General features: G+C 42.7%; 1 protein-coding gene across 4 annotated transcripts in view; it reads right to left on the bottom strand.

Moving 5' to 3' along the window:
* Positions 1-22,827, bottom strand: part of GSR (glutathione-disulfide reductase) — a 45,158-nt gene that overhangs the window by 14,546 nt on the left and 7,785 nt on the right. For all 4 annotated transcript variants that reach the window (XM_065899848.1, XM_065899850.1, XM_065899849.1 and 1 more), the window contains exons 2-6: positions 14,864-14,890; positions 12,207-12,295; positions 10,603-10,672; positions 7,807-7,954; positions 4,762-4,816 (exon numbers count right to left, since the gene is read on the bottom strand). In XM_065899848.1, coding sequence (XP_065755920.1) covers positions 4,762-4,816; positions 7,807-7,954; positions 10,603-10,672; positions 12,207-12,295; positions 14,864-14,890 — 389 coding nt within the window. The remainder of the gene's footprint in view (positions 1-4,761; positions 4,817-7,806; positions 7,955-10,602; positions 10,673-12,206; positions 12,296-14,863; positions 14,891-22,827) is intronic.

Genomic DNA, 22,827 nt, shown 5'->3' with positions numbered 1-22,827 from the left:
ACAAATGAACTTATCTATGAAGCAGAAACAGACTCACATAGAGAATAGACTTGTAGTTGCCAAGGCGGAGGGGTTTGGGAAGGGATAGACTGGGTGTTTGGGGTTAGTAGATGTAGAATGGATGGACAAGTCCTACTGTATAGCACAGGGAACTATATTCAATATATAGTCCTGAGATAAACCATAATAGAAAAGATACAAAAAATAATGTGTATATATGTATAAGGGAGTCACTTTGCTGTACAGCATAAATTAACACAACATTGTAAATCAACTACACTTCAATTAAAAAAACATAAAGTTAACATCTTATAAACCATGGTACAGTTGTCAAAACTGAAACTGGAGGGCTTCCCTGGTGGCGCAGTGGTTGACAGTCCGCCTGCCGATGCAGGGGACACGGGTTCGTGCCCTGGTCCAGGAAGATCCCACATGCCGCGCAGCGGCTGGGCCCGTGAGCCATGGCCGCTGAGCCTGTGTGTCCGGAGCCTGTGCTCCGCGATGGGAGAGGCCACAACAGTGAGAGGCCCGAGTACTGCTAAAAAAATAACTAAAAAAAAAACTGACACTGGTACATTACTGTTGACTAAACTTCAGACTTTATTCAGATTTCACCTGTCTTTCCATTCATTTCCTTCTTCTGTCCCAAGATCCAATCCAGGATAACACAGTAATTTTAAATAGAAAATATCCTTCTGTAGAACAGAAATATATTTTTAGGTGTTTTAAAAATTCCTTAGCTTCATTTCCTCAGAGAGGAAATAGAAACCCTTTGGAGCTAGAGACGATTCCTTATGCAGAGATCTTTGCACCTAAAACTAAAATTGGCACCATAATTTTTTTTTTTTTGCTTGTCCGAGAAAGTCTTTATTTCTCCACCACTTTTTTTTTTTTGCGGTACGCAGGCCTCTCACTGCTGTGGCCTCTCCCGTTGTGGAGCACAGGCTCCGGATGCACAGGCTCAGCAGCCATGGCTCACGGGCCCAGCCACCCCACGGCATGTGGGATCCTCCGGGACCGGGACACGAACCCGCGTCCCCTGCATCAGCAGGCGGACTCTCAACCACTGCGCCACCAGGGAAGCCCTCTCCGCCACTCTTGATGGGTAATTTTGCAGAGTAAAGAGTTCTATGTTGGTGGGGTTTTTTCCTCTCAACACTTTAAATATTCCACTCTCTTGTTTGCATAGTTTCTGAAGAGTTGTTGTAATTCTCATCTTTGCTCCCCTTATAGGTCAGGTGTGTTTCATCCTTCTGGCTTCTTTCAGAATTTTTTCTTTGATTTTCTACAGTTTGAAAATTATATGCCTAGGTAGTTTTTTGACATTTATCCTACTTAGTGTTCTCTGACCTTCCTGGATCTGTGGTTTGGTGTCTGACGTTAATTTTGGGGAAAGTGACAGTCATTATTGCTTCAAATATCTCTTCTGTTCCTTTCTTTGGCATCACAATCCTCACCACCGTTATTCTCCTCTGGCTCAGTATTTTCCCTTGATCATTGCTAAATTCTATCAATCTTTGCAATATGATGAAAGGCCAATTTAAGCAAGCCATTTTAACTTGTAGCACAGATCTGCAATGAAACTAGATACCCTGAATAAATTCTGGTCTAAAAAAGCATCTTAAACACTAGATAAATGTTTGGGTGAAGGTCTGAGTCCATGGTGGAGAAGCTGAGCCCAGCCCTAGAGTAATCGCTGAAGCATACAGAATAAGTGCCCTTCAGCTGGAGCTAACCCTTTCAGGGCTGGAGTTCTCTAAAGCATGGTCCTACCACTGGTGCAATGCTTGGGTAAGAAGAAAGCAATCAGGGAAGAAGAAAGGAAATCTTTCTTTAGTACCTTCTACAAGTAAGGTACCTATGTTGTGACTCCCTGCCTTCAGAGGGCTATGGTCTAGATGGAGGATGAGGTATGAACCTGAATGGCTATGTATTAGAGGTAAGGATGCTCTTATCCTACAGCCCAGTGTATAAAAAGAGAAATGTCTAGTTTGGAAACTAGGAAGTAGCTCTTCTTCCATCTCTACCATCCTCTCTCCTATTATATGTTGACCGCTTTTCCTTTCTTTAGGTCTTCGCTCCTTACTTTCTTCTTTCCTCTCTCCATCTTCTCTCTCTTCCCCAAACATTTCTCATGTAAGTCCTACTTCTGTTAAGCATTGCGCTGGACACAATGGGTAGCGATCCCTGTCCTTGAGGAATTCCTGAGGGGAAACACGCCCAGGGGTCTGTTAAAGCTCAGAGGGCAACACTTAGTTCCTGCAGGGGAGAGGGCTCAGAAACACTCCAGATTCCTGAAAGATGAATAGCTCTGGCAAGGGTTGGGAGAAGTATTCCCAGTAGAATGGATATACGAGAAACACGTGTGAAACGTCTTGGCTTCTTCAGAGAGGAGACAAAAATCTGCAAGGAGCTCAGTGTTTCCCCCTCAGCTTCCACAGTCCCCTCTAGTCCACCTCGTACCACTAAAGTAACCACTGGAAACAATCTTTTTTTTTCTTTTTGGTTTAAAAAAAAAAAAGGAATTTATTGATTCATGTAACCAAGAAGTCCTGACTTCAGGTATGGCTGCATTTAAGTGTTCCAATGATGTGTCAGGACCTGGTACCTTAAAGATGCTCAGCTTTGCACTTCATGTTGGCTTCATTCCCAAGCTCTGCATTGTGATACAGAGACTGCCAGAGGAATGGCATGGTCTTAACAAGCTGAAGCTCAGGCTGGGGAGCTGCCATCCAGGCTTTTGGAGTCTTGATTTTTCTTTTTAATTAATTAATTTATTTATTTTTGGCTGTGTTGAGTCTTTGTTGCTGCACGCAGGCTTTCTTTAGTTGTGGTGAGCGGGGGCTACTCTTTGTTGCAGAGCACAGTCTTCTCATTACGGTGGCTTCTCTTGTTGCGGAGCACAGGCTCTAGGCGCATGGGCTTCAGTAGTTGTGGCTCACAGGCTCTAGAGCGCAGGCTCAGTAGTTGTGGTGCACGGGCTTAGTTGCTCCGCGGCATGTGGGATCTTCCCGGACCAGGGCTCCAACCCGTGTCCCCTGCATTGGCAGGCGGATTCTTAACCACTGCGCCCCCAGGGAAGCCCCTGGAGTCTTGATTTAAAACACCAGTCTTCAGTATATGAAAAACTCAGTAAGTTAGGTAAAAACTGTGAACCAAGCACAATCTCCTTCGTGCCCTCAATGCCTGTTGGTCTTGGAGAGTCTCCAGGAGAGGAGGGGGGGAGGCCGTGGCTCACCCTGAGGACATAGACACTTTGGCAGCCACACCTGGGAGCCCTCCACCACCTAGAAACAATCTTATATTCTGCTGAGTCCCCAGAGCACTTCTCTTTCCCTCATTATCGCCGTCAGAACCTCTTGTCCCACAATGTTCCACAGAATCCATGCTCCAGCCTCCCCTCAACCATAAGCCCAATGAGGGTAAAAGCTGGATCATACAGCCCAGAGCACATGTTACCTCGCCTATAAATTTGTTCCTTCTTTGATTATTTACTTACTTACCAACATAACAATGATAAAGGAGTCTTAAAAAAAGAAGACAAAAATCATATACCAATTGTTAATTCATTTTCCCAGAGTCTTGTTTATAACACGCATACATTCCTTTCTTCAACCTGTAGTGCTACCAGCACAAGTTTAATAAATGGTTTAAAAATAGGTAATGGACAGATATCTACAATGAAGCTTCTTTGAGTCCAGATTGAATTGTATCATTTAAACACAATGAGTCATGACCACATTTCTGCATATATTCTCACATGTCTCATATCCGTCACACCTAAAACCAAACAGATCACGAGGAAAGAAAGGCTGCTCTCTAACACACTGCCCTGCCCCACAGACAGCAAATCTAAAATGCCTGTTTGCTTTTCTCAAAGTCAGAAGATGACCTGGTCTGAATGTCGTAACAGGACATTTTCACAGCAGCTATGGGACTGCCAAGACGCCTTCTTGTCCCTGATGAACCACTTGTGGTTCCAGGTGAATGAAGGTAAAGGAACAAGCAGGGATTATTAGTCACCCTCCAGAAAGGTCTTGATGGAAAAGCACGGGATTAAGACTTCCCACTGCACTGGCAGTACCTACCGAGAGAGCAGCAGAGTTGAGCAATAATGACTCCAGGGTGAGTGCTGCTCAGAGGGAACTAAAGGCCAAACTCTGGGCTAACAGGGTCCCTCCTCCAGTTCCCAGGTGCCCTATCACTTATCATGAGTGAAGGGAGGACCCCTCTAATCAAGGAAGCCTGCAATTGGCAGCTTCTTCAAATTAGAGAAACAATCCTCCTCATTATGTTTTTTCTCTCTGTGTTATCTAAATCCATGACAGAAGTCTACTAAGGTTATTAGGACAAACATGTATAAAGGCCAATTTCAGAAAACCTATTTTTGTGAGACTGACAGAGCCTTCATTTATCCAGATGCCTCTGTACTAGCTGCTTTGAAGACCAGAATCACTTTAGACACATTATCAACTGATGCTCTATCAAGTTGAAGAAAGAAAAGAGTTTTAGGACTTGAGTGTTTATTCTCAAAACCACCCTGCATTTGAGTCTGGTCCTAAAAATTTTACAATGGCCTCTGACCAAAAGCATGAAAGATTTGAGTCATTTATTGTGGGCTACTCATGGATGAGATACCCAAGGTCATAAAAAGAGAAGAGGTAGAACAGAATTCTGGAAATTCCTACATTTAATAGTTGGGAAGAGGAGGTAGAAACTGAGGGAGAATGAACACGGAGGTCAGGAAGAAAAGCAGCTTACCTAGGCAACTCTTCCAGCTGAAAAAACCCATCACTGGTTATTCCTAGGCTGGCACCTATGTAGGAGAATGCAATATAGGTCACACAGATGGAGTTTTCCCTTGTAAAATAATCACAACATTTTATGTACGAACCAAACACTTTCTCAGCCATCACACTCTCTGTTTCGACAAGTTCTGTTAAAGTCTCCACTTGGGAAGCTGCCAATCAAATCTTCCCTGAGTCAACATTTTTATTTCCTCTGTAGAAATAAGAGTACTGATGACTAAGTAACTATTAAATTTCTTTGAGGAATTAAGAGCTCCTCAGCTTGGGACTTCCCTGGTGGTCCAGTGGTTAATAATCCGCCTTCCAATGCAGGGGACTCGGGTTCGATCCCTGGTAGCGGAACTAAGATCCCACATGCCTCAACTATAGACCCAATGGCAGCCAAATTAATTAATTAATTAATTAAAAAAAAAAAAAAACATCTCCTCAGCTCTCATGAATAGACTCCTTGCTGGCTCTGCTTCATTCTCCCGCCCCCAAATGGGCTCAGCCTTGGTTCTCTTCTCTCTGCTTTTTTCCTTCAAAGGTTTTAACCAACTCTCCCTTCATTGTGGGAGACTTCCAAATGTGTAGTTCCAGTTTTGACCTTCTCCCCAGGTTCTAGTTCCATATTTCTAACTGTCTTTCTATACCATTTAACTTTGTTTCAAACTCAGTTATTTTCAAAATAGAATCTTAACTTTATTTCCCAAGCCATATCCCTCTTGTTTACCACTTCAGCTGAAAAGACTACCTTCCATCAATAAGCCAAAGTCTTGAGTTATCAATCCGTAATTCCTTCTCTCAACAATGGCCATCTCATCAGTTATTTAAAATACTGCATTTCGCCAATTTCAATGTACAATGATTAAGGACCCATCCTGATTTCAGAGGTTTTAATGTGTCTTGGAGTCAATGAAATATACTAGCCGATTCATCCTTCTGTGTCTCTTATGTCTGTCCTCTCCTCCTAGCACCTGGCACATAGCAGTGGCTTAGTAACTGTCTGCAGAGCGGAACTGAGTATTTCCACCACATTTCAGACGCTAACCCTGTAGTTCAGAACCTATTACCACCTCCTGTACATTCTATTGCAACAACTTGCTAACTGGCCTTCCGCCTCTGTAGATCACTACCAGATCAGTTTTCTATAATTATCACTTAGGTCTTGTCACTATCCCATTTATAGGCTATTAATAACTGGTTTTCGTGAATGACAGAGATTCCTTAATTTGACTTCATAAATGTCCACAATTTGGCCCCAACCTTCTTCCAGTTTCAGTTCAATGTACTTGCTTCCAGATTTCACTGCCAGAAAAACTGGTTTAATTGACTGAATGTCCTTTAAAGACCTATTTCTTACCCACTGGCTCTTCTGGTCTTTCTCTTCTTCGGCACATGGTGCTCAATTTGTAAGCCCTTTTCCCAGGAAGTCTTTTTGGTCCATGACAGCTCATAGTAATCCGTCCCACCTCTGAGGACCCCGACCCTCACTGTCTGGCAATCACCTTGGAACACTTACCTTTTATTTTATTTCTTTGCATTTGTTTTTTATTACACGTTTTAAATTAATAAATGTATATCTTTTTTTTTTTTTTTTTTTTGTGGTATGCGGGCCTCTCACTGCTGTGGCCTCTCCTGTTGCGGAGCACAGGCTCCGGACGCGCAGGCTCGGCGGCCATGGCTCACGGGCCCAGCTGCCTCGCGGTATGTGGGATCTTCCCGGACCGGGGCACGAACCCGTGTCCCCTGCATCAGCAGGCGGACCCTCAACCACTGCGCCCCCAGGGAAGCCCAATAAATGTATATCTTAAAAAATTCAAAAAGCACCACAGAGCATCTAGTGAAAAGCAGGTCTCTTTCCCAACCCAGAGCTCTGGTCCTCTCCTTGGAGGGAGTTGGCACTGCAGGGTTTTGAGTGTCCTTCCAGAGATCCTAGTGCATCTGTACAGTCTCTCTGTCTTTTTAAAAAGACATAAACTGGGGCTTCCCTGGTGGCGCAGTGGTTGAGAGTCCGCCTGCCGATACAGGGGACACGGGTTCGTGCCCCGGTCCTGGAAGATCCCACATGTTGCGGAGCGGCTGGGCCCGTGAGCCATGGCCGCTGAGCCTGCGCGTCTGGAGCCTGTGCTCCGCAATGGGAGAGGCCACAACAGTGAGAGGCCCGCGTACTGCAAAAAAAAAAAAAAAAAAAGATGTGTATATCCAATCTTACCAAATAAATTTTAAGTTACTTGACAACAGCATCTTCACATTTTTTACAGTAGTTGTTCTTTAGCTTTTGGGGAGTCACAGACCCTTTTAAAAGCTGGTAAAATTTTATCGATCCTCTCTCCAGAGAAAAAAATACATAAATACACACACACTCAAAATTTTCCATATAAATTCAGGTTGGTCATGAGTCGTAAGAAGCCAGTCCATGGTCATGGGTCTTAAGAAGAAGTTGTATAAACTATGATCACCATCCACAAAGACCTTATAATCTACTTGGCGAAAAAGATACGGACAATGTTTCCTATGAGAGAACAAGGCAGTATGTTATAACTCATGCCTGTGTATACAAAGGTAGACAAGACTGTCTCGGAGATTCCTTACTTCTTTAATTTTCTAATTCTTTATATGACAGAAAAATATGCATATAAGAAGGTTTAATTAGCTGATGAAGTTACATCTCTACAAGATTTCTCTCTCTTAAAGAAAACAGTAGATATCTCATGACAAACTGAGGCTGAAAACAATCTCTACTGTGCCGAGAAGGGAAGGATGGGGCTTTTGCTGATTCTTCCCCCTGTGTTACTGTAGTATGTCTGAGCCTGGAGCTGGATGAAATATCTTCCTTTGCCCCGTCACTAGGTACCACTTAGGCCAATTACATTTAGGTTCTGCATAGACCTTCTCTCATGTGTCCAAGACAAAGAACTGGTACAGGGCAGATCCCCTGGCATGGCTTGTAAGGTGGCAAACAACGGTAAATTCTTTCTGACTATTGTTAACAAGCATACACCTTTGGAAGACTCACCAGGGATCTGGCTCTCCTGAGGAAGTGAGGGCACGCCACCTGTGGCAATCAGTATGTGAGGGGCAGTGTACTTTTCCCCGTTGACCTCCACTGTGGGCTGGGCATCACCCGTGAATACTGCATGGCCGCGGATGATTTCTATGTGGGACTGGAGAAGGAAGCATGGTCACTTTAGCCTGTTCTTAAGATTAAAAAACAAAGGGGTGGGGAAGGGAAGTACTGGGAGTTTGGGATTAGCAGATGCAAACTATTATATATAGGATGGATAAACAACAAGGTCCTACTGTATAGCACAGGGAACTATATTCAATATCCTATGATAAAACACAATGGAAAAGAACATGAAAAATATATATATTTATAACTGAGTCACTTTGCTGAACAGCAGAGACTAACGCAACATTGTAATTCAATTATACTTTGATAAAATTAAAAAAAAAGAAGAAGAAAAAGATTGAAAAATAAAACAAGGGAATTCCCTGTCCAGTGGTTAGGACTGGTCGGGGAACTAAGACCCTGCAAACCGTGTGGTATGGTCAAAAAATACCCAAAAAACAAACAAAAAAACCAAACAACAAAACTTGCTGCAACTTCTTGCATCTTTCCATTCTCTACTGAGGATTGTGATTTATGGTTTGCTGATGCTAAGACAACTCTCCAACGTTCGAGTTTCTGCAGAACTTCTGACTGTTAATTGATACTTAGGTTGGGGGTTGCCATTTGATGCTAGAAGTATGCAGTAAGAAAAAACAAAGGGACTATCTTGGGCCAAAACCCAGAGACTAAAAAAAAATATATGCAAGTCATTCCCACAAGGAAGAAGATTACATCTTTGTCCCCAAGAGTTGAAGGAGAAAGCCTTCCTCACTTAGAATGAAAACACACTGAAGAATGATGTGTCTGGAGGAAAGAAAGAAGGCTGAGAAAACAAAAGGATAAAGGTGCAGGGAGCTGAGGCCAAAGGGAAATACTCTGGCCAACGGAGGGAAAAGCAATGTTTCTGTTTTCTCAAACGAAGGGGGGAAGAATACCACAAAATTCCATGACCGTGAAGCTCTACACTAGAGGTGTTGAGAACTCAGACTTCATTTGCTCTTCCTGGCAGCCTCTGTGCCTGGGCCTGAGTTTGGACTGCCAGCAAGCTTCTGCCTGCCAGGATACACATACTGGCAAGAAATGTGGGCAACTCACAAGGATAATGGGATCCTGTAAGCACGATCACAGAATGGAGCGTTGCAACATTTTGGAACACACCTGGTTCTGAATTGAGCTATTTCCTCCTTTCTAATCAGCCCTCCAGGCCTGTTCTGCAGGTGCCCTGCTTAATCAAGGTGAATCAAGATCGATGCCAAAAGCCACAAGGCTCCTGAAAAACTTTCCTTCAGGAGGTAATGATTTCCTACCGGGTGCTAGACAAAAAGGAGACTGAGTCGAGTGGCAATAATATGGGTAATCGCTTGGGGAAGAAACTGATGAAATTTTTATTTTCATTTCCTAGGATATTTCACAGAAAGTTTCCTATTCCGAATTTCTGGATTGCCTGTGATTCCTTTTCCATAAGGTCATGGTAAATTCTGCTACACACCAAGATTTTTGAGTATTAAAAAATGCTATTTCCTAAGTAATTTTCCTATCTCTTTTGCAAAAGTACTTTAAGCTAGCTCCATTAAAAAAAATTTTTTTTTTATTTGGGTGTTGTAGTATAGCAAATGGCATCTCATATTCATGTCTAGCCACCTTAAAATCTCTTGAACTCAGTGCACAGGGGTCTGAAGACCAAATACTTTCCCCTTGAATTTGGGGGTTAAGGTCAGAAAATATCACCCTCCAAAAAAATAAACCCAATGAATGATAAGAATTAATATAAAAATTATGAGGTTAGCCATCTGTACAAGTAACTCACCCTAAAAAGGGGTTTATAAACACGTGCTAATGAGATTACAGTGGCCCAAATACCGTCCCAAATATACTGATCTAGTATAACCTAAGCTATGTTGATGTCTTAGAAATTGCAGAGTGAGACTACAGAGACCAATTAAGGGTGCTGGGAGTCACACTGTCAAGAAAAGGGAGAGTTGGGACTTCCCTGGAGGTCCAGTGGTTAGGACTCCGCACTTTTACTGCCAAGGGTGTGGGTTCAATCCCTGGCTGGGGAACTAAGATCCCACAAGCCGCACAGCGAAGCCAAAAATAAAGAAAGAAAAAGGAGAGTTGGATGGTGCTTCAGTACAGTCCAGTGGAACAGGAATGACAGCAAAGCATGAGGGTGGGAAAAGCCTCAGCAGAGCAAAGGACAACATACATTTGCTGAAGGCAAACACACCTTTGCCCAATTTTCCTGATTGGACTTCATTCCCCAAAACGTCCTTCTGAACCATAACATGGTGTCCTGAGTAGATTTAGCCACCAAGGACGAGGGTGTTCTCAGCAGACGAACTATGGCAGGTTTCCAGCCAGATAATGGTCCTGATTTTAATCCATAAACTGGCACATTGTTACATAATCAGGCTCTTATGTGCTTGGTTTCTGGAACTGAGTGGAGGGTCAGACAGGTGCAGGCAGGCATCAGGTGAGACCTGATTCGCCGACTTAGGCACATACGTCCCACTTTCCGTAGAAATAGAAATGAGACTGGCCTACCGAGTCCGACTTACATTCTTACAGGTCAATATCAAAACCAGTAATCACAAAAGAAAGAAAAGAAACAAGAGATAAATGTAAAGGCTATGTCTGGTCAGATTTGGTTCTCCGGCAGAGAACAGCTTCTTCTCAAAGTTCAAAACTTGGCACGCTCACCTTGATTAGATTATTCTGATAGATGGTGTTTAGGCGGCTCACGTAGGCATCCCGCTTTTCCTTTATAACCCTGCAATGAAACCGGAGTCAGTACTGAGGATCTGGACCCTCCTCTTTCAGTCGTAACTAGGGCCTCTGACCCTGAACACCTCGGAGCAGAGAATCAGACTGTCCATAAGAGCCCTGGGAGTGAGTGTCTCTAAAGGCAGGCACACCTTCCCCTGTGTCCGTCCACGTTCCGTATGTGCAGAACCCTTATTCTACTCTATGGAGAATGTTCACCTGGCACGCAAGGTTCGTAAATTTCTTTCTGCAAAGAAGGCAAGGAGAGCTGCTTTGGCACAGTGCCTAGTATATGGTGGCCACTCATTATTTCCTCAATAAATGAATGAATATGCTAAAATTTTAAAAAAAATTTATGGCTAGAAAAGTTCATGGCAGGGAATCCCCTGGTGGTCCAGTGGTTAGGACTCCATGCTTCCACTGCAGGGGGCTCAGGTTCGATCCCTGGCTGGGAACTAAGATCCTGCATGCCGCAAGGCATGGCCAAAAAAAAAAAAAAAAGTTTATGGCAGTTCCTTTAGAAGTTAAACACGGGGGGATTAAGAGGTACAAACTATTATGTATAAAATAAATAAGCTACAAAAATATATTGGACAGCACAGGAAATATAGCCAATGTTTTGTAATAACTCTAAATGGAGTAAAACCTTTAAAAGGTGTGAATCACTATGTTGTACATCTGAAACGTACATAATATTGTATATCAACTATACCTCAATAAAAAAAATAAATAAAAGGTATAAAACTTCAAAAATAGTTAAATATAAATTGCCATATGACCCAGCAATTCCACTTCTAGGGATAGTCCCAAAACAACTGAAAACAGGGACTTGTAGACCAATATTCATAGCATCATTATTCACAATAGACGAGAGATGCAAAAAGCCTAGGAGTCCATTGAAGGATGAATAAAGAAACAAAGTGTGGTATACAAATATTAGGGAACAGCATTCAGCCTTAAAAAGCAATGAAATTCTGACACATACCACAGCATGGACGAATTCTAAAAGTGCTACGCTAAGTGAAATATGCCAGGCATAAAAGGACAGATGTTGTATAAGGTACCTAGAATAGTCACATTCATAGAGACAGAAAACAGAATAGAGATACCAGGGGTTTGGAGCAAGGGAAGACTGTTTAACAGGTACACTGTTTCTGTTTGGCATGGTGGAAATCTGGAAATGGATGTTGGTGATGGTTGCACATATAAATATACCTAATGCCACTGAACTGACAACTTTAAAAGGGCTAAAATGAACCTTTCATGTTGTGTTGTGTATTTTAAAACCACTTTATTGATGTATGACTGACATACAAAAAGCTGTACATATTTAATGTATCAACTTGATGAGTTTAGAGATAAGTATATGCACAAGTAAGTCATCACTGCAATCAATGCCAAAAACATATCCTTTACCTCCAAAAGTTTATGTTATATACATTTTGCCACAATAATACACCCTCAAAAAATTTATGGCTTACTTCACTATGAAAGAAAAAATGTACGTTTGTAAACAGAGCCCTCTCAGCGTTTACACTTACCGCCAGCTGAATTTACCCTCACAGCTTTGAAAGCCATAATCAACGTGGTCATGCATGAATTCCGAGTGGACAGCTGTGTTCCACATTACCTATAAAAAAAAGTACCCAAGACAGTAGTGCATGAGTCCAGAGAAAAAAGAGAAATTTTTTTCTACAGAAAGGTAACTATATAATAGTAGATAAAGATACTGACCTCTAACTTACAAACAAAACTAAACATTTTAAAAGAGAAACTTCAGAAATATGACCAGATAGATTTCATAGTGAGACTTCTGAAATGTTGGGGGAAATTAATTCTACTGTTGAATTCCACAGTTTATATACTCTGTAAAAGCAGAATATTATATGTCTCACAGTTCTTCCATTCAAATTTACTACTGCTTACATTCATTTTAAGTTTCAAATTTCTTTAAGCCTTGCCTTCTGTGCTCAATTTAAGAAATAGAATTGCACCTGTAACTTTAAGATTTAGAAGGAAACTATTAGATCAAATTGAGCGCTGGAAACTTTAAGAAAATGGATTCCTATTAACTACAAACGTGTCCCTGTAAGGATATATGTAATCAGACGTGTGGAACTCAAAGGTTAGCTGCGTCTCCTGTGGGATGTAGCCTATAATCTGTAAACCAACCGATCATCATGAGAACTGAATTGAAACTGGCATCCAGAACTCTAGATGACAAACTACCATCTTCTTTGTCAGACACGCCAGAGACATGACTTTTATTTATTTATTTTTGGCTGTCTTGGGTCTTCGTTGCTGTGCGCGGGCTTCTCACTGCAGTGCCTTCTCTTGTTGAGGAGCACAGGCTCTGGGCGTGCGGGCTTCAGTAGTCATGGCACACGGGCTCAGTAGCTGTGGCTTGGGGGCTCTAGAGCGCAGGCTCAGTAGTTGTAACACACGGGCTTAGTTGCTCTGTGGCATGTGGGATCTTCCCGGACCGGGGCTCGAACCCGTGTCCCCTGCATTGGCAGGCGGATTCTTAACCACTGTGCCACCAGGGAAGTCCCACGACTTTTGACAAGCCTTTGATTCCTTCTTTGTACCTTCCTCCCTTTATGCCTAAAGAAGAATAAATTGATGACTGTGCTGGATTCTTTTAACTGAGGTGCAATTCTATCAACTGCTTACCACAATGGTACCCAAATACTGTCCTCAGAAACATCATTCAAGCAACTTGAGAAATGCAATTTTAGAGTGGCCAGGAGATACCCAACGTCACAGGCTATATGATTTTAACTTGGATAATTTATAGGGAAATAGATTTCTGTTTAAAAACAAAAACTACTAACATCAAAATAAAACAAAAAACCCATGACAATCTTGACACATCTTTCCAGGAGAAAAACTATTCTTGTCTCTCTGGGAAAAATTGATTCAGAGATGCCCTGGAGCAGGTGAAAGACCAGATGGCTTGAGGCAAACACCTCACTCCGTGCAAAGTCACCCAGGTTCCATGTAGTTAACCAGAGCCACATGTAGGAGGGACATCCATCCATCTGCCACCATCATCTACTTGGTCTTGGTCATATCAGCACTTGGGCTTACAGTGGGGTATAAACTTTTTTATTTCCTGGCTGGATCTTCTATTGAGAAAAAGTTATCCCCTGCATATGGACAGTGCTTTTCTTTTACACCATGACTATAAACATTTTGTTGGTCTTTGTTCCTTCTAGACCATCAGAAGCTTGAGACCAGACACTGTGTTCCATTCCCCGTTATCTCCCCTCTGTGTTCCCACAGGGACTTTGTCACTATGGGAACTTAACCACAAGGTTCATGGCCAGGATGAATTTCCTTTGTATATATGATGCAGTTAGTATCCAGGAGCTAGTATTTCTGTGGTTATCTCTCCAGCAGACCCTTCCTCCTTTCTTCCTGGCTGAAAATGCCACTCACTTGCCCATTCTCCCCTGCAGGGGTAGCTCATCCTAGCCAGGAGAATCTAAAGCAATCTGCAGGGGCAGTGCTGGGTGAGGACACCCTGCCTGGAGCTCCACGAGCCATCCTGTGGCCATGAGGGGGCAGGGGTTACCATTGACCATACACCTAGGATACCAGAGTGGAAAGATGGAGAGAAGCCAGGGTTCTTTCAGATATCCTTAAGTGCTAAGCCAATCTCAGAAGCTGCCTATCTCCAGGCCTCTTTATTTCTTCCTCCAGGCTTCTTAATAAATGACATTTAAAAATACAAATAAAAACTATCCTATTGAGCTTCCCTGGTGGCGCAGCGGTTGAGAATCTGACTGCCAACGCAGGGGACACAGGTTCGAGCCCTGGTCTGGGAAGATCCCACATGCCGCGGAGCAACTGGGCCCGTGAGCCACAACTACTGAGCCTGCGCATCTGGATTCTGTGCTCTGCAACAAAAGAGGCCGCAATAGTGAGAGGCCCACGCACCGCGATGAAGAGTGGCCCCGGCTTGCCGCAACTAGAGAAAGCTCTCACACAGAAACGAAGACCCAATGCAGCCAAATAAGTTAATTAAGTAAATTAAAAAAAAAACTATCCTATTGTTTAAGCCCTTTTAGTAGCTTTCTCAGTTATTTTTTGCAGCAAGAATTTTAACTGGCACATTTGAAAACACCCTTACTCTGATCATGATTTACCAAATATGTCAAAGGAGTGTGGAAGGAAGGAGAAGTAAAAGTTCTACCTTTTTGGGTACACATCCAACATTCACCTAGAAAAAAAAAAAAGCACATATTTTAAGATTATTAAACTCAAACCATCAAACAAACATGCAGGAGATGAATTCCAAGCATCAATCTAGGAGACTTCCTTGAGTTCTAAGTCACACTCTACAGCTACCTCCTTTTTTCTATTAGAGTTGGAAAACATAGGAACATTACTTTCCTTGTATGAGGAGGCAGAGAATTTTACTTATGAGTATTTTCTCAAGAAAAGCAGTTGAGGGCTTCCCTGGTGGCGCAGTGGTTGAGAGTCCGCCTGCCGATGGAGGGCACACGGGTTCGTGCCCCAGTCCCGGAGGATCCCATATGCCGCTGAGCGGCTGCGCGTCCGGAGCCTGTGCTCCGCAGCGGGAGAGGCCACAACAGTGAGAGGCCCGCGTACCGCAAAAAAAAAAAAAAAAAAGCAGTTGAGAAGACGAGGAGGAGGGGAAGGGGAGAGGAGGGAAAGGGAAGAAGGGAGGGAAAGGGAAGAAGGGAGGGAGGGAGGACAATTCCATTTCCGGGGGAGGGGGATGCTCTGCAGGGATGGTAATAGGTCAGGAGGTGGCCAAAGCCTGAGCTTGCACAGGTCCAAAGGAACAAAGCAGAGAGAAACAGCAGCACGGAGGTGAGAGGACCCACCAGCTGAATAAAGGCAACTGAACCATTTGAGCAATTGTCCTAAAGGATTTCTGGGAAACTTACCATGGCCTAGGCTGGGTAAAACACCCAGAATGTCCCCTTTGAGAAAATCTCTAGTGGAAAAACTACATTATTTTTCAAGATCAAAGGACAACTGATGAATCAAGCAGTCAAGTTCATCCATGCTATTATCTAGCCAGCTAGCTATTGATCTATCTCCATGCTTATACACTTGTTAGAGATAGACACAAACTTGACTCAGCCTTCTGGCAGCCTACACACAAAGGAAAACACAAATAGTTGTAAGATTTCACGTAAAAATTAGACAGTTGTTTAAGAAAGTAACTATTCATACCCCTTAGACTAGAAAAAAATTCCTTGCAACAGTCCTTGTAAACTGTGATGTACATGTTTATACACACATTTTTGTTTACATCTGTTTTTTCCTTTTGATCACATCCTAAAATAACTTGGAAAAAAATTGTGGTTAAGAGTAACACTAATTAGAATTTAGACAATGACATTGTACTGTAATTATGTAAGATGATAAATATCGCTACATGGCGATCATATTACAACCTATAAATGAATCAGAGTAACACACTGTACGCCTTAACCTTACACAATGTTACATGTCAAACTTACACAATTAAAAAATATTTTTTTAAAGAGTAAGACTGATTAAAACTGCACATACCATTAGAACTTAGCAATTCTAAATTTAGGAATTTATTACACAGAAAGAGTCACATGTTATGTTCAAGCATCCAAAGATACATGTATAAGGATGTTCCCTGTAGTGCTGTCACAGTGAATAACTGGACACAAGTTAACTACCCAACAGTACGGAAGCATTATTACAGGGAAATTATTGTACACTGAGCCTATGGAATACTCTGCAGCCGTTTAAAAGGACACAGTAGATTTCTATTTACTGTTACAGAAGGTGTTCTTAGGATATTAGGTGACAAAAAGAAAGCTGCAGAACAATTTGTTCTGCATGTTCCAACCTGCATTACATATAATTGCAAATGTACACATACATTTAAACAGTTTGAGCAAATATTCCATGTTCTTAACAGCAGTCATCTCTGGGGAGGAAGAAAACTTTCATATTTCCCTCTAAATACTTTTTATAATATCATTCATTACTGTGTAATTCATTTAGACCAAGAAATAAACCAAAATGATTTTATCTGGGTAGTGGAATTTAGATGGGTGATTCTTTGATCTCTCTTGTCTATTTTCAATATGTTTTTATAATACAATTATTTTTCTTTTATATGGAAACAAATGCCTTCTAGACATAACATGTCAGGTGCCTGTAAGCTCTGCTGATCATGACCATAAGGAAGGAGGCGGGCTCTCTTGGTGTCCAAAGAACACAGGTCTGGTGCCAAGTGTATGACTAACGTTAATTTTTTAGAAGTTTCTGAACTTTTTAACTTGCGACCATTCATTCACTCAGAAGTACTGATGAAGTGCTCACTGCTGCCAGGCATTATGCAAAGCAGAGCACTCAGTGGATATGGTCCCTGCTCCCATGGAGCCCACGGTCCTGACCTGGGAGAGGTGCTCAGCCTATCCAAGATGCTGGCTCAAGAGACAGCAGCAGAATCAGCCACATTCCCTAAAATTGCCAAGTCTTCGGCCAGAAATCAGAGGAAGAAGGTGGTAGAAAATTGTGAGCTTCGGGGGCTGGAGAATCTGTATTCCAGCACGGCACACTTTGGGTCCGGGGGCTATGGCTGAATGGAAGCCCTTGACCTTGAAGCACTCCTCCTATTTTGGCAGCTCCTAGTGATAGGCCTCCAGGGTTTCCGACGGTTTCAGAAACCTCGAACACTTCAGCGCAACACAACTGATTATCAGATGCCTCTCTGACTTGGAAGGGAAGAAAAGAACAATTGGTTACCTACAAAGCTGGGGAAGCCGGGATGGAGAGCTCTGTGCAGTCCTGTTCAAGCCTCCGTCTCGCTCTCCAGCTGAGGTTGCTTTAGGTTGTCAGAAAGAGAGCTCGGGGCGTAGAGTCAGACAGACAAGAGTTTGAATCCTTCACTTCCTGGAAGTTGGTGGGTAGCTTTCTAAACCCCTCTGAGCTCAGTTTCCCGTTCCACAGAACAGGAATGATAATACTTACATTCCAGAGATTTTGCGAAGATCAGAGATAATGTATGTAAATTACTCTCTTCTAACTCATGATCGGTGTGATGATGCCACTGACCCCTCTGAATTATTCCTGCAGTCTGCCAGCTCCCCATGGGTACAAAAGCCGTATGGCAAACAGAGGAGGTGAATTCCCCGGTGGCCGGCTCCCTTTCAGAAACAGATCAACAGATGGCAAAGAAAGCTTGCCTTCCAGAATGGGGCACTAGGGTCACGGGTTGTCAGGGCTCTGACCTCCCAGGAGTGCACACAGCTAAGACCTGCAGCATACCACGCTTTCCACCTGGCAAATCCCCCTGCAGAGCCCGCATTCTCTAGGTGGGCACTCACCAACAATAAGCCATAGGAACAGAGACAACCCAGTGCCAGAGAGACTCCTGCAGCTCTGCCTCCCTCTGCAAGCTGATGGTCCGTCTCTGAGAACTCCCTCTTCCAATCTAGTGCTTAGAATCCTTCCGTTCCGTGGGCCTGCCAGCACCGGCTCACAGTGAGGACGGGGGCCTCTCCAAACAGGGACAGAACATGTGAGGAGTCTGATGACACCTGTGGCAAAATTCAGAGGCTCTCCACTTCCCTAGGGCTGGCCCTCCTACCTTCAATTCTGCCCAGATAAGTAAAAACCGCATGCTGTGCCTGTCACTGGTTAATTTACAACCTCACCTGTCAAGAATGTCACCTGTGCTTAAGTAATGGGAAGCTTCCTTCCTCTGGTTTCCCCCTTTCTGTTCCCCATCACAGAGTTGCCTAATGGTTCCTATCAAGTTCAGGACTGATATGAGGAAGGAGCACTTAGAAGATGACCAGTCATCATTCACTAAGCAAAACAGCATTGGTTCATCAACATTCTTTCAGATTGTGCAAGACACTCTTCTAGGGGCTCAGAATTGCTGACCAGAACAGATAAAGACCCCTGTTTTTATCAGCTTTACACCAACAGTTATCAAGCGAGATGCTGTCTGGACACCACTTGCCCATGTCCTTTCACAATTCTGACACTAACTCTGATGTGTGTTTTACTTCTCCACACAATCAAGCAATTAACTCAATTCTGACACGATCTACCTGGAGACAGCATTAGATCCCAAAGGTGAAGGGCTCAGTCCTACAAGACTGTCCTATCCCCCCCGCCCCTACTTCAGTCACCAACCACAAGTCCAGGCTGTCAGCTGTGCTTCTGAACGACCGGCTATAGACCCAAGGTTCCAAAGACCCCTTCCCCTTTCTTGGGTTTGATTAATGTGCTAGAGTGGCTCACAGAACTCAGAGAAACATGTGATGAAACATTTTACTTACTAGATTACCAGTTTATTATAAAAAGTTATAATGTAACTCAGGAACAGCCCAATGGAAGAGATGTACAGGGCAAGGTACCTGGGAAGGGGTGTGGAGCTTCCGTGTCCTCTCAAAACCCCTGTGCTCACCAACCCAGAAGCTCTCTGAACTCTGTCCTTTCGGTTTTCTATGAAGGCTTTGTTACATAGGCACGGCTGACTAAATCATTGGCCACTGGTGACGGTCAACCTCCAGACCCTGTCCTCGCCTTGCCAAGGGCAGGGGGTTAAGGCTGACGTTCCAACCCTCTATCACATGGCTGGCTCCTCTACCAACCAGCCCCCCTTTGATGTTCTTTCCAGAAGACACCTCATTAACACAAACTCAGGTGTGGTTCAATATCCAGACACCCTTACCCCTCAGCATGTAGTAAATTCCAAGGGTTCCAGGAACTCTGTGCTAGAAATGGGTACAAAGACCAAATACATATTTCTTATTATAAATCCAATATCACACGCTGGCACGTATTAAACATTCAACATCCATGTCTTTACCTTCAAATTTCAGATAAAGGTTAGCCCAGTAAGGCATCTACCTTGAAAAAGAGAGAAAGAAAGAGGGAGGGAGCAAGGAAGGGGAGAGAGAGAGAGAAGAAGGGAGGGAGAGAGAAAGAAAGAGAGAGAGAGAGAGAGAAAGAAAGAAAGAAAGAGAAAGAAAGGAAGGAAGGGAGAAAGAGAGGGACAAAGAAAGAAAGAAGGAGAAAGTATTCTGTGTAAGGCAGAATCTAAAGCAAGAAAATGAACTGATACAAGAGGTATTCAAATGTTAGAACTAAAATTATTTTGGTTCAATTCTTATTTCAGCAGAACTTTAGATGAATGTGAAATCTCCAGTCCCAGGGATCAAACTTCAATGAACTCTTACTCTGGGGCAACCGGGGAGACCCAGACACAGCTACAAGAGTGTCAGTTCTGACACAGCTCTGGAGTGTCAGTTTCCTCTACCACCTGACACCCACTGAGCGATATCTGGCCCCAAATCTCTTGCTTCCCCCCCTCAAAAGAAAAAGGATCTGGGATCCCATATCCTATTTAATATCTCATGTTGTAACACTCACTGAATAAATGGTTACTAATTATGACTGTTTGAAATCCACTTACAAACGCGGAAGGTCATTAGAATTTCTGTAAAATTCCTTTAATTCCACTCTACCAGAAAAATTCTCTGCTGCTACTTGTTCAAGGTACCTTTCGCAAAGAAACAGGAACTCTGAGGGATCAAGAGGAAGTCTTTCCTTTTCTGGCCCTGCAGATTTAGTGGGTCCTGAGGCAGACGGCAAAGCAGTATTACTAAGACTGATGCAAAAGATTAAACAATCAGTAAGGTAAATCACATATATACACTCATATGTATAAAATGGGTAACTAATACGAACCTGCTGTATAAAAAAATAAATAAAATAAAATTCAAAAAAAAATAAGGTAAATCAAAAGACAAATTTCAATAATAGGATTTGCCTGCTTGAACTAACCCTACCCTTTCTGATCACTCCTTTCTTTGGCATTTATGAACACAGGCGTGCCGCATTTTATGAAACTCTCAACCCAGGAAACAAATTAGGATTCTTTTCTGGTTTTGAGGGATCCTTGTTAACACTGAAGGAACTAATGGCAGGGCTCCTTAAACTGAGATCTCCTTTTAGTAAATGTCCATTTAAAAATTCACGTTCAAATAGAAGGGACTTTCACTTCTATATTAACTTTTTACAATGAGCCAGTATTACTGAGAAGAAAATGAAAAACATTTTTGAAGCTGCTGTAGTACATGAAATATATGTGGTTTAGCACATTCAGGTGAACTTGGTTCTGTAATCCCCAAACATTTCTGAAAACAGTCCTTACTTAATGCTGCTCCTTGTTTATGAGGAACAAAAGGAATGAAAATCACGACAATCATTACAATAACGATAATCTCAGTTCCCCAGCACCATTCTCCTTCCAAGTCAAACCCATAAACGACATCCACTCTTGTCTGCTCATCTTTGTTCAGACTTTTCGATTTATGAACAAAATATCACCAGACTGACACAGGCTATCAACTTTTTACTTGCTAATACCTACTTTAAAACATACAACTCTTTACTATCATGCTCATTTCATATAAGAAAGGATGTTTTAACACCAAACGACATTGCCTTAAAATACTATATTGAACTTTATGAATAAAACCATTACACTGTCAAAAAATATTTAAAAATGCATGTTCAACCTTGGAACAGCATACTAATATAAGTGAAATAAGCTAGTCACAGAAAGACAGATATTACGTGATTCTACTTACATGAGGTATCTAAAATAGTCAAATTCATAGGCTCAAACAGTGGAACAGTGGTTGCCAGGGACTGGGGGGGTAGGGAGTGGGAGAGGGCAATGGGGATTTACTAATCAATGGGCCCCAAATCTCAGGTAAGCAGGATGAGTAAGTTCTAGAGATCTGCTGTACAACGTTGTACCTACAGTCAACGATACTGTACTGTATGCTTCAAAATTTGTTAACAGGGTAGATTTCGAGTTAAGTATTCTTACCGTTAAAAAAAAAAAAAGAAGAAAAGCATGTTCAGCCTACTGGGGATACAGACACTATAATACCAAAGTACACGCTATCACCTCCAAGTTAGTTGCTGATTTACATGTCGCTGAGTAGTTGTTTTCGGCCTAGATGAATACAAACAACCCACCAAGTGGCCTGTTTCTCAGGCCTCTTCCAAAGCCCCCGCTCCTCCTGCTGGCCTCTCCAACTGGTGTGTACAGCACAGCTCACTGTGACATTAATGATCAAGAAGGCTTTTGCTAGGTACAAACTTCCAGTTATAAAACAAACAACTTGGGCTTCCCTGGTGGCGCAGTGGTTGAGAGTCCGCCTGCCGATGCAGGGGACGCGGGTTCGTGCCCCAGTCCGGGAAGATCCCACATGCCGCGGAGCGGCTGGGCCCGTGAGCCATGGCCACTGAGCCTGTGCGTCCGGAGCCTGTGCTCCGCAACGGGAGAAGCCACAACAGTGAGAGGCCCGCGTACCGCCCAAAAAACAAAAAACAAGTCACGGGGATGTAACGTACAGCATGGTGACAATATATTGTTAATAACACTGTAGTCCATAGATGTATATTTTATTGAATGACATCACTTCTATGTGGAATCTAAGAATTACAACAAACTAATGAGTACAACAAAAAAGAAGCAGACTCATAGGTACAGAGAACAAACTAGTAGTTACCAGTGGGGAGGGAGAGAGGGGGACCATAGGGGCAGGGAAGTGGGAGGTACAAACTATTGGGTGTAAGATAGGCTCAAGGATGTATTGTACAACATGGGGAATAGAGTCAATATGTTGTAATAACTGTAAATGGAAAGTAATTTTTTTAAATGATATAAAAATTTTAAAATGAATAAATAAGACACTAAATTTCAATAATAAAGATTCACATTCATAAAAATACTTTATGTGCAAGCAAAAATGTTCACTTAACAAAAGAAGATCATTATATCAATACTTTGCAGTTTACACGGCTTGTCACTATTTTTTTAATAGATTTTTATTGGAGTATAATTGCTTCACAATACTGCATTAGTTTCTGTTGCACACCAAAGTGAATCAGCCATATGCATACATATGTCCCCACATCCCCGCCCTCTTAACCCTCCCTCCCACCCTCCCTTACCCACCCCTCCAGGTCATCGCAAAGCAACCGAGCCAATCTCCCTGTGCTATGCCGCTGCTTCCCACTATCCAACTATTTTACATTCGGTAGTGTATATATGTCGATGCTACTCTCACTTGGTCCCAGCTTCCCCCTCCCACCTCGTGTCCT

This window comes from Phocoena phocoena, chromosome 21 (genome assembly GCF_963924675.1).
Source record: "Phocoena phocoena chromosome 21, mPhoPho1.1, whole genome shotgun sequence".
Lineage (NCBI taxonomy): Eukaryota > Metazoa > Chordata > Mammalia > Artiodactyla > Phocoenidae > Phocoena > Phocoena phocoena.
Note: the sequence above shows the minus strand (reverse complement) of the source record. Positions and strands in the feature narration are given on the sequence as shown.